The 13,422-nt window shown below is 35.6% G+C and overlaps 1 protein-coding gene across 2 annotated transcripts; it reads left to right on the forward strand.

Annotated features, from left to right (window-relative positions):
* The first annotated feature begins 7,173 nt into the window (after nt 1–7,173).
* Nucleotides 7,174–10,357, forward strand: LOC135721880 (uncharacterized). 2 transcript variants are annotated; one of them, XM_065244302.1, is made up of 2 exons: nt 7,174–7,306; nt 9,123–10,357. In XM_065244302.1, the coding sequence occupies exon 2, from the start codon at nt 9,127–9,129 to the stop codon at nt 10,135–10,137; it is 1,011 nt and encodes a 336-aa protein (XP_065100374.1). In that variant the 5' UTR covers nt 7,174–7,306; nt 9,123–9,126; the 3' UTR covers nt 10,138–10,357. The 2 variants fall into 2 exon arrangements, with proteins under 2 accessions (XP_065100374.1, XP_065100371.2); XM_065244299.2 differs by having other exon boundaries at nt 7,218–7,301.
* Nucleotides 10,358–13,422: the final 3,065 nt, after the last annotated feature.

Genomic DNA, 13,422 nt, shown 5'->3' on the forward strand with positions numbered 1-13,422 from the left:
CACCTTAAAAATCTGTACAAATTGAAGATAGGACTATATTAGTGTTTTAAAGAAAAGTAAGCAAGCATGCCTACAACGTTTAAAATTAGTGATCAGCCAACAGGCTAATATCCAAACAGATTTTATGTACACATTGCCCTGCTCTTATCTCAAAATTTGGCCCTTCTCATTTTAACAATCCATGATTCTTGAGGTACTTTGTCCTGAAGAAATGTGTAAAACAATGTATTTTCTTTGTTTTGATGGCTAAATGCCCATCATCCTGATACAAAACATTGGCCCTGTCCCAAATGGCACACTCCAGACTTGTGGACCTCCTCAGGTTCACACTTTGATGACATCATGTAGTGCAAACCTTAGTGACCCTTGACATGAGTCCACGAGGGCGCACCAGAGTCGTATTTTGCGACAGCCTTAAGCATCACACCGAAAATAGGATGGGAAGTTCCCAATCAGTGTGAACTCCTTCCTTCCGTCATCTGATTGCTCTTTCGCAAGGACTTCTGGGTTGGTAAAGTGCGTGTAGCTGCAGTGTGGGCTTCGCCGAAGACTGCATCAAGGGTGCAAAGGGGACGCTGATGAGCACACTTCAGAGCGTAAAAATGACAGACGGGACACCCTACGGACTTGTGGACTAAGCGAGCACACGCAATTTAAAACCACAAGACGGAAAGTCCACATGAAGTGCCCCATTTGGGACAGGGCCCTTAGGGACCCTTGACGCGAGTCCACGAGGGTGCACCGGAGTCGTATTTTGTGAAAGACTCAAGCGTCACACCGAAAATAGGAAGAGAAGTTGCCCATCAGTGTGAACTCCTCCCATCCGTTATTTTTCGTAAGGACTTGGTAAAGTGGTTTGGTTAAGTGTGTGGAGCTTGCAGCAGTGCAAGCTTCTACGAAGACCGCATCAAGGGTGCAAAGGGGGCATAGTTCGGATGAGCACACTTCGAAGCATAAAAATGACAGATGGGACACCCTATGGACTCGTAGACTAAGCAAGCATGCACAATTTAAGGCCACAAGACTGAAAGTCCACATGAGTGCACCATTTGGGACAGGGCCAATAGGTTTAGGTATCACTTTATTTTGATAGTCCACTTTAGACATTTTACTAATTATAAGTAACTTTGCAACTACATATCAACTACCAATCTTTAGAGAATTAGTAGACTGTCTGCTTAATATCTACTAACACTTTATTGTGATGATATCTCAACAGACATTCAACTGACTATAAGTATCTTTGTAGGTGCATGTCAACTTATTCCACTTACCCAAACCTCTTCCCTAACCCCAACCATTACAGTCTACTAATACTCTAATTAAAGTTAGTTGACGTATAGTTGCAAATTATTGAAAGTTAGTTGACATGTAGTTGCAAAGTTATTTATAGTTAGTAGAATGTCTAAAGTGGACTATCAAAATAAAGTGTAACCTAGGTTTAAAGCATGCCATGAACGTCTATCCCTCACAGCCTCGTTTTAAACATCAACATGGCGGCAGGCTGAATAAGGCATATTGCATATTAGCCACTACTTAATGGGTGGTTAAAATCTCTGTGATGATGTAGTTTTAAAAATATTCAAATTTTTAAAAAGAAACTTGAAACTGATTTGTTAAAAATATACACATGTGTTGCAGTATTCCTAGCAGATCATTTTGTGAATTGTTATATAAATATATTTACTTTCAAGAAAAAAATATCAAAAATTTTGGGAGTGCTTGGAAAAAAAGAGGCCTTGATTAGAGGTCAAAGGTCACCAGTAGGCAGAAATCAAGTTTTTGAAAGGTTAATGTTCATTCATCAACAGATATGGGTCTGTTATAGCAAGCTTATTTTAAACCTGACTTAACATAGCTTGAATTGTGTACTTGAATACTTACTTTATAGATGGTTCAGTCAAATGAATGCCTCGAGATGAACTGCTTCATTGTTCTTCTCATATTGGATTAAAATCATCTGCTACAGTAAATAACAGTAAATCTTAAACCAAAAACCTGTATCAGATATTGATTGAATGACCCCCACGCATAGTGTCTCATAGTGAAAACCATATTGTAAGCCGTATAATGTACGAACGGCACATCAAAGAGTTAAAAAGTTTCCAGAAATCAGTTCAACGTCTGCATATCCGCAGATTAATGGAAAATTTTGAAAAAAAAAATTTGTTTTCTGGGAAGTGAGTAGGTGGCTCCACATGAGGTTTATATGGGGTATACCCCATGTTTAGTTTCTGTTCCTATGAACGGCAGCCAAAAAGAGGAGAGGGGCTAGTTAAAATGAGGTCGTTGAGAGGAGTAAACACTGACAACTCAGTGACAGGAAGTGGTTTGAATTCGCTTGAGAAAGAACACAGGGGGTGATTGGAGTTACTGTACAAAGAAACAAGGCAGGCTCAACTGTAGGCAAAGGTGAGAGGCTTCACAGCTTGAACCTCAATGCATTCGCTGTGGTGAGCCTTCCTAATTCACACGTACTTTGTTTGCAAGTGATGCCCATACCTGAGATGCCCGCTATTTTTAACAGACATACTGCGAAAAAAAAACAATCCTGTCAGTGATGACTTTACCTTCATGTTTTTACAAACTTGTATACTATGAAAATGCTGGGTTGTTTCAACCCATGGTTGGGGAAAATATGGACGAACCTGAGTTGGTTTCAATGAACCTGAAAAAATGTACAACATATAGTACAACAATACTGTTTTAAACCCATATGCTAAATATAAGTACTAAACTCTAAAACTGTCTGGGTTGTTTTAACCCATGGTTGGGTAAATATTTGACAAAACCAACCTTTGGGTTATAAATAATCCAAATGCTGGGGTTTTTCAAACCATAGTTGAGTAGTCTCAGCCTCAGACATCACGCCCATGGCTGTACATCTGATACATATGGCACACTTTTCTGGAAACACTTCAGCAACTTCGAAAGTCGTCCTCTGATTGGTTGAATTATACATGATTTTCAAAAGACGCATGTGTCGCGTTTTTTAACGTTCTACCTGGAAACAGCACAAAGCTGAAAAGTATGCAAGGTTCATGGCATAAAGTCTTTAAAAGACATCCAAGAGACATTTAAACGTGTTTCGCATACACTCTAAATTCTGCTGGATTATTTTGAACCCAATGCTGGGAAAATATTGGACAGAACACATGTTGGGTTAAAAATAAACTTATGCTGGTTTTTTTTAACCCAACCATGAGTTGAAACAACTCAGCATTGCATTGAAACAACACAGCACACTGCAAAAAATGAATGTCTTAGTATTTTTTAGTGCTGGGAAAAGATTAATCGCGATTAATCGCATACAAAATAAAAGTGATTTTTAGCATAATATACAAGTGTGTGCCGTGTGTAATTATTATGTATATATAAATAAACACACACACACACATTCATGTATGTATTTAAGAAAAATGTACATGTGTATATATATATTTATTTCTATTTTTATATATTCTATATTGTGTGTGTGTGTGTGTGTGTATATATATATATATATATATATATATATATATATATACAAATTTATATATACAAATTTATATATAAAAATATATATATCAATTTCTGAAATGTATTTATGTATGTGAGTGTGTTTATATATACATAATAATTACACATAGCACACACACACATATTATGCAAAAATAAACTTATTTTGTATTCGATTAATCGCGATTAATCTTTTCCCAGCACTAGTATTTTTGTCTTGTTATCTATAATAAATATCTCAAAATTCTTCAATTGAGATACATTTTCTTGGTAAGCAAGTAGCTTCAGATATTAAGTCTTGTTTATTTAAATAAATGATGAAAATCAGTTTTTTTTTACTTGAAACAAGTCAAAATATCTGCTAGTGCAGTAAGAAAAATTAACTTAAATTAAGTTTATTGAATTAAACTGAAACTGGAATTAAGATTTTTCTTATTTGCACTGGCAGATATTTTGACTTGTTTCAATAAAAAAACTTGATTTTCATCATTTATTTCAATAAACAAGACTTATATCTTAAGCCACTTGCTTACCAAGTAAATGTATCTCTATTTAAGATTTTTCAGATATTTATATTAGAAAGCAAGACAAAAATACTAACGAAGACTTCCATTTGTAGTGATAGGTTTATTTATTAACCCAACATGTGCATTGCCAGCATTGGGTTCAAAATAACCTAGCAGAAATTAGAGTGTAGTTGTTATGAATTTCAGAGACATTTGTGAATGAATAATTTACAGGTTGTTATTGTGGAGACATTTCCTCGCCCCTAAACTTGACATGGCACAAAGTGAAACATGATTGGTTGCTTTATGTGTCACTCTTATGACTTCTTGGTCATTCAAAGCAGCCAAGAGACGACTGGTTGGGTAAAAACAACCCAGCAGTTGGTTCTGTCCAATATTTACCCAATCATGGGTTAAAACCCTAAAGTTTCCAGATTTTGAAATTGAATCCATTATTTTCTGATTCTTTTGCCCTATAGTCACTTTGTGGATGAATCAAACTGATTCCTGGAGTTCACTGAATCAGTGCGGCTGTTTACACCTGGTATTAAGATGCGTTTTGGTCGAACGAATCGACGGTGTGCGACACCAAATACAGGGGTGTGAAACGGTTTGAGCTCGTCCACTTTCGACCACATTCAGTTGTAGTCGATTGCTTTTGTGGTGTAGACGCGCATCTGGTTTAAGCAGCCACAAAAGACTCCGCCTATTGATCTGTGTGTGATGTACCGAGCACAATGTTTTTCCATCGTACACAACCTCTAGAGCAAACCCACAGTGTTTAGCACGGCCTTTAGGCTTTCATTGATAAAACCAAAGTGGTTGCTCTCCGCCTGTTTTACTTTTGTTTCATTTTTCAAGCGTGTGAAAGTTGTGCAAGCTTATTTAATAAATTGCTCTTACGTATACATCTACAAAACTCTGTGCAGCATGTTTACTAACAACACAAGGAGTGGACATAATATTAGTGCGCGTCAATTCGTTAACCATCACCTTAGTAATCATGACAGAAGTGTCGAAAGTGGACAAAAACCGATCGACCAAAATGCTACTAATGCCAGCCCCAATGACGCAGTGCCAGCATCTCTTACTACACACCTTAGTCAGACCCACATGAAAGTTTTAGCGATCAGAGGTTTCTCTTTCATATCTCAGAAAATGTGATGCCTTTTTTCAGTTGTGTTTCATTTAACTTACACTGTAAAAGTGAATAGTTGGATCAACTTAATTTTTAACAAAGTATTTTTTTATTATTTCATCATATTTGTTTATGAGAACGAAAGCTGCAAGTTATAAAACTACAATGAGTTCAACAGATGTTGTTGAAAATGAGCCAATAAAATTGTTTGCAAGCGTGCAATTTAGCTTTTACTGTATAGCGGCATACGACGAGTTTGACATCAATAATAGGATTTATTTCATTGTTGATGTGTATCAAGCAGTTCACATGTGTGTGAGGGCCGGGGGCTGCTTGCGGTAAACACAACAGTACAAGTGAACTCAGGGTTATGTCCCACTTTTAAAACACTTCAATTCTGGGGAGCTTTGAGGTGGCGTTATGACTCACCAGGTATAAGCAATCACAGAGCAATCTTAAACCTATTCGATGAGTCAATGAGGTAGGCTATACCAACCAAACATCACCCATCTTTCGCAACCACTGCAGCCCCCGAACCCGGGAATATCATCTAATACCTGGACACCCCCAGAACACCACAACAACATCCTGTGTTGCAGTTACAGATGCTTGCCCCATTTCAGTGGCAGCACAACAAACGTCGTGATGCTCAGTCTGTCTTCAAAATGTCATGTGCGGCTAATTCTTCAAACCAGTCTCGTAACCACAAGTGATGCTGAGAATTACTGATATATTCTCATAACTGAACCACAGGTTAAATTCAATATTATGAAAATGAGATTAACTTTGCGAGCATTGTAGACTTTATTAATAATGTTTTGCGGCTTGTTTAGTTTTGTCTCAACCTAAAAGTGGTTTTGCAGGTGATCTGCGGCATTGATAAGTAAAGATGGTGTAATCCTGTGGCACAAAACCAGCAATACATTTCATACGGTGCAGATTTAGTCACAATGTTCTGAAGAGAGTTTTCTGTGGAAATTTGGAAGGACAGTCCCAGATGACAATGTAGGTTTGGTAAACACGTCTTATTTTTTGTCACGATGTGTGTCATTCGGATAATTTAACCCACAATTCAAACAACCGTTTATATAACCAACGGCAGTTTCAGAGTTAAACCGCCCCAACTTTTTTCTTATACGTAAGCAGCTAATATCACCGAACATGTATAAATTATGCTGAATTATGTAGCTTCAGAGTTGCTTGGATTGTAAGTAATACACTGGTTAACTTGAAAAACTGTTAACCAGCTGTGATCATCACAGTTAGTTTAATAAGCAGTGTGTAACTGGTAAAAAAAGCCATCACTGGGGTGGTACCCTTTCAAAAAGTACACATTTGTACCTAAATTGTGCATATTAGTACCTCAAAGGTATGTATTAGGCCCTTTTACATTTTTGAATCTTTATTTCTGACAGTGTTGAGAGCTCAGGAAATTTCAACCTTAACCTTAAATTTTTATAAAAAACGTTTTTTATGACCATAGGATGTATAAAGTTTCAGAAACAAAGGTACAAAAGTTGTCACTGGGTATATATATACATTTGGTATGCACTAATTTTAACTTTTAGGTACAAAGGTGTACTTTTTAAAAGGGTACTGCACCAGGAACAGCTTTTTTAGCTTTACTTCTGAAAGTATACATGAATAAATAAAAACAATACAAAGCGATCCAATTAATATACTTTCATCTACTACAAAGACGCTTCTGTGAAACAAAAAAGGATCTTAAAGGTTCTTTATGGAGCATACAGCCAAAAATGGTTCTTCTATGGCCGGATCTTCTATGCTGGACCTTAATTTTGTAAGAGTTTTACCACTGTATGTGGACAAAAATATAATCAAAATATTAAGCTGTTTGCCAAAAAAATCTTTTATTCATCTTTTGTAAGTATAACAAACAAAAGTGAGTCATAACTCAACTTGTTTGAGATGGTTAACTGTCTCCGCCTCCATCTCTGAGGAAGGAAGATGTGGTCCTCACCTACTATTGCTCCTTTCATGCAAAAGGCGTGTATTTGTGCATATCACATGTGCACTGTCATGTGCCATCTTGACTTTTATTGGCTGTCAGTGTCTGAGTCTATGCATGTTTCTAACCAAAGAGTTTTTTCTTTTAAGCCGTGTCCTTTAATGCAACTACAGTTAGCATCATTTATGCGGTAAGGTAAGTCATTAATTTTTTTACAACTCTCCTTAGACTTTTAAAATGAATATAAAAACACTTTTTATATGCATATTGAATTTATGCTATTAAACATTACATATATTGCAGGATTGCAACGGCACAAGTATTCGGCGAAAATTGCATTGGTTTTAATTAGTGCACACTTACATTGTGTATTTATATTCTCGCAATGTGTTGAGGAAGTTTCATCGTGTTCAAATGCCAACATATAATTTTATACATTAACAGATTTTTACAAATGAATAGCTAACATTGTACTTACTATATATCTCTAAAACTTTGAAGTTGTTACGCAATCTTCAAACTTAACTCTTCATTCATTATGAACCTCAGAAAAAAGTTTCAAAGACTACGTTTATCAGTCTTTAAATGTTTTAAATGGCCATCGTGAAGTTTGTGGAATGTAGGGAGATATTCGCTAGTTCCCACACATTTTAACTGCTGCGAATATTTGTTAACAAAAATAGTCAAAAAATGTTGCCACAACTAGGGGAGTACCCTCTCAAAAGTACACATTTGCATCTAAATAGATAAGGTTTAAAACTGTACCTTTTCTGTGGCTGGGGTGGTACCCTCAAGTGTTAATTTTTTTACCTTTATTAGTATACAACACATTAAAATGTTGTACCTTTTGGTACAAATTCGTGTACCATTTTGTAGCCTGTTAGATGTTAGTGGTACCAAACATTTTACTGTACATTCAATAGGTGCAGTAATGTACCCAAAAAGGTACAACATTGTATTTTTTGTATACCTGTAAAGATACAAAACAGGACCTTATAGGTAACACCACAGTGACAGAACAGGTACAGTTTTAAACCTATAGTATATTTTCTGACAGAGTTCCTAGTAGTACCTCAGATGTACATATTGGTACCAAAAAGAGCTTATTAAATCTCAAAGGTACATATTCGTACCAAATATATGCATATCTTTACTTAAATGTACATACAGTATTAAAGAGTACTGCCCCTGTGACCTTTTTTGATACATTTTTCTTATAATATTATATAGATTCAGTTTAGTCTATTTCTATGTGGGCCTTCAACTATTGGCTACATAAAAGCTATTTAAAATTTTCACTGCGTTATTGACCAGGATAAAAAATACAGCTCACATAACAACCTCTTGTCAAGAAGACTGTTGGGGCATGTTGTCACAATGAAAGCTGGCATTAAATATGATATTATAGGATTTTCATCTAAATTAAAATAGTAAAAAATAAAAGTTATATAGAAAATATATTATACAAAATTTCAAGTCCATTGTTAATTATAACAAACTTGCGCTGACCTTACATTTCTGACAAGATATTTTTATCCCGAGCACACAGTTCAGACAAAAATGTCACACAAGTTTCGAGCGTCACAACTACGGGAAATTTTTTCCGTTAAGGGCAAATTATTTGGTGTGGGTCGACTGGAAAGACCAAACTTGTCCAAAATGTGAGCCATGATTTCTGCAAAAGCTTACAATAAGCATGCAGCTTAATTATAAAAACACACTAATGTTTTTTTTTTTAAAGTTGCATAGGACACGCTTACAAACTTCTCACATCTATTTCTGTTTTATACTTCTCACAGGAAACATCAGTATGTACACTATTAATTCATTTGCTAGTTTCTTTCTATTCTAATGTGTTAAAGAGTGCAGCATGCAAAACGTTTCATAAGTGTTTTACAATGCGATTATTGCTTTCTCTAAACAATAAATGAAAACAGACTTCATTGCTTGCGATTTTTGGGAATGCAACTCGGCCGAGCTCCACTGATCATTAACTTCTCTATGTGTCCAGAACAATGACCAACATGGAAGGTGTTGAACATCTAGACGTTTGTCTGCCGTCCTCCACGGGTGAGAACCCTGCGAGCAAAGATGACCCAGCGAGTCTAAGAAGGCTTCTGCCGCTCAACGAGTCGTCTATACTGGCACGCCGCCTGCTCCGCCTGCAGCCGTACCACAATACCCTCTTACCCAACAGACGTCGCAAGCGAGAGATGACACCCTCTGAAAAAAAAGATGCGTCGTATTGGGTCAAGCGGAGGAAAAACAACGAGGCTGCCAAGCGGTCCAGAGAGAAGCGCAGAATGAACGACTTCATGCTGGAAGGTCAACTCGTAGCGCTAAGCGAGGAGAATGCTCAACTCAGAGCAGAGGTGTTGAGTTTGCAGTATCACATGGGGATTGGACGAGGTCTGGATCCGAATTATCCCATGATGCCCTTTCACTTTCCAAGTTCATCGCATCTCAAGTGGGGTCTGGGTGGTACAAACGCTCCCCTTTCAGGTGAAGGATCAGATATGTACCACTGTTGGCCACATCTTGGAAACTGCTCCGGCCCGTCCAGTAGCTCCTCCCAATTCATTCCTCCCTCACGGATGGCTAATAAAAATGCCAGCGCACCTTCACATGTCAGCCACCTAAACGACAAGCTGTCAGAGCGGTGTATCCCCAATGCTGACTCATTCGAACGAGACCCTGCAGCTAACCCACAGGTCTCCTCCAGCAATGACCCACCAAGCAACCCGCAACCATTTCCAGGCCAAAGACCAATTGCATCTTCTTTACATCCCCCCTCATCGCCTCCTCCCCAAAGCTGGCTTCTTCCTGGAATAAATCATTCCGCCACCCATCACCACAACCAGATGTTACCCTGGGGCTCATCTTCCCTCCGCCCGTCTCCACTTCATCCCAGCTGGCAGCTGGGAGCGAGATCCCTGTGGAACTTCAACAGCAGATTTAACATGCTTCAGTATCTGCTGAGATCTCACAACTGTGAGGAACCCGAAACCCCAAGAACTCTTAAGTGATGGAGCCATCATGCTGTCCAAAAACAAATATGTGACTAGTCTGCTATTACAGTAATATTAATACTTTATGTAGTGATGTGCAAACTAATTGCTTTATACAAGCTGGCAAAAATTGCAAGAATAGTATCAAAATGTTTTGTTTATAATGTTTAATGTTATGTGTATTCATTTGTTGTCTGTTGGTTTTGACAGCCTCTAATAAAAAAGATTTTCTTTGAAATGTTTTACCCTTATTTGCTTACTTCATATAAATAGAGCCTACAAGATTTTTACATATAATCACATTATTAATTATTGTATTAATGTTATTATATTATTGACATTTATTTAATGATATCACTCTATAACTGTTAGAGTTACAAAAAAATGTAAATATACATACTGTTACATATATCTACACTATATTATTATAACATAAAAATAGTTTACTTTAACAATAGAGATGTCCTGTCAACTTTATTATTGTTCTTTGCATAAATTAAAAAAAAAGTGTATGTGTAAAACAATTGTAAAAATGCTCAAACATATATATAAAAAAGAAGTCAACTAAAACAGAATTTGTTGTTAATCACTGCTTAAAATTCATGTGTGCATAATTATAAATCTATTACATGTTATATTAAAGTTTCAAAACGAGATAACTCTGTTTTTTTAATTTTTCTAAAATCTTTTTGTGCATTTTAATTAATATCAATTAAACTGCAGTTGTTTTTTTCTGATTTAACCCTTCATAACTACAAAAATACAGCTAAGTAGCACAATAAAACACAATTAAAACATAATAACACATTGTACAACCTAACAGTTAACTTAACTCAAACCATTTAAGTAAACTGGTTGCATTAGACCATTTAAGTTTTAAAACACATACATTTAAGTACTGTGAACTTGAGTCATGTGCAATTATGCACTTATATTTAAGTAGTGTGAACTTAAATATACGTGCTTAACTGCATATGACTTAATTTGTTTAAGTTCACAGTACTCAAATGTATGTGTTTTAAAACTAATGCAACCGGTTTACTTAAATGGTTTGAGTTGAGTTAACTTTTAGGTTTTACAGTGCATAATAATAAACAAGTTTTGACGAAATTTCAAAAACGGAGTTATCTTGGTTTGGAACGAAACTCTTCATATATTAGATTATAAATTAGGTTTTGTATTATTATGCAAATGTAATATTGCATAATACAAAAATTAAAATGTCTGGACTCTCTTAGGTTGATGTAAAGTAGATATAATAATAGAGTTCTCATGAAGTTGACAAAACTATGAGCTGGTTTCAGGCTGGAGTAAATGTGTCTGATATCTGATTGAACACATGATCTGACAAACCACATGTTCACACTTCAGCGTGTGGATGCACTTGTGCCTAAAAGACACCGAATGCACAACAGCACTGTACAGTACATCTCAAGATCTTGTCAGTTTCATTTTGTATTATTAAAATGGTATTCTTCTGTAAAGTATTATTTGTCTGTTTTTCTTTTAGGTTGATTTAAAATAGTTTGACACTTTAATATCAGCGTGCATCAACAATTTAAAGATAACACAACCAGCCAAAGACTTAAAGGGATAGTTAAAAAAAATAAAAAAATTGTCATCATTTACTAATCCTCATGTAAACCTGTATGAGTTTCTTTCTTCTGTTGATCAGAAGAGAAGATATTTGATAATAAATAAATGATGGTAACTAACCACACAAAGGTAGTAGGAAAAACACTATGAAAGTCAATGGGAACCATCAACTGTGTGCTTACCATCTATGAGTAAAATATCTTCCTTTGTGTTCAGCAGAAGAAAGAAACTCATACAGGTTTAGATGAGGATGAGTAAATGATGACAACATTTATATTTTTGTGTGAACTGCTCTTAATATCCGGTACAAACTGAAGGGTCATTTTATGTTGTGGGGAGGATTTCTGTCAGATACAAACACTATAGCAAAGTGTCATCACTATATATTATATATTATTCAAAGGAGAGTGAGTTTCTATCGGTAAAAAAAAAAAGTGAATCCTTTACACAACATTATATTGTGTATACACATATTTATGATAAACACACACTCATGAAATATACTGTTGTATACTTTATATTTACTTACAGTTTATTATGGTAAATACTAACTACTTAAAATACTGAAGTAACATTCCTATACTATATTGTTTTTACCATAGTAAATATTCCAAGTATTTTACATTATTTACTACTGATTCCATAAATGTACTATAGTTAATACTACATAGTACCTAAGTATACATTAAGAAAGTGTAGGAATTACTTTTTTATATACTACAGCGTAGGCTAGCCTTTCTATGTACTTTCTACCGTACATAAAGATTGACTTGATAGACTGCAAAACAACTCCTTGGCAGCAGGGGGCGCACTGCCCCTTAAAATTAAAAGAATGCAACCTTATTGACTTCAGGCCAAAACATTGTCCACACCGATATCTGAATGCTTTCCCACTACAATTTTATTGCGAATAAAATAACCAAACAACAAATATATATTTGCTATTAAATAAGTACTAATGATTTGTACTTATATTAAATCAATTTAAAGGGATAGTTCACCCAAAAATGAAAATTCTGTCATCATTTACTCACTCAAATGTGGTTACAAACCTGCATACATTTCTTTGTCTGATGAAGACAAAGGAAGATATTTTAAGGAATATTTGTAACCAAACCATTCGTGAACCCTATTTACTTCCATTGTATTCTTTTTTCCTACTATGGAAGTGAATGGGGTCCACGAACGGTTTGGTAACAAACATTTCTCAAAATATCTTCCTTTGTGTTCATCAGAAAAAAGACATTTATGTGGGTTTGTAACAACATGAGAGTGAGTAAATGATGACAGAATTTTCATTTTTGGGTAAACTATCCCTTTAAGCCCCTTTTGTTGAAAAAACACTGCTTTAAATGTACATTAATTGCACAACGTGCCTTTTGCAAGAATCCCTCACACTCCCAACCATATGACAACAGCTTTAAAGGGACACTCCACTTTTTTTGAAAATATGCTAATTTTCCAGCTCCCCTAGAGTTAAACATTTGATTTTTACCATTTTGGAATCCATTCAGCTGATCTCCGGGTCTGGCGCTAGCACTTTTAGCATAGCTTAGCATAATAAATTGAATCTGATTAGACCATTAGCATCACACTCAAAAATAACCAAAGAGTTTCAATATTGTTTCTATTTAAAACTTGACTCTTTGTGTACTAAGACCAACAGAAAATTAAAAGTTGCGATTTTTAGTAACTACAGAAGAGTCA

This window comes from Paramisgurnus dabryanus, chromosome 24, assembly GCF_030506205.2.
Source record: "Paramisgurnus dabryanus chromosome 24, PD_genome_1.1, whole genome shotgun sequence".
NCBI classification, from domain to species: Eukaryota; Metazoa; Chordata; class Actinopteri; order Cypriniformes; family Cobitidae; genus Paramisgurnus; species Paramisgurnus dabryanus.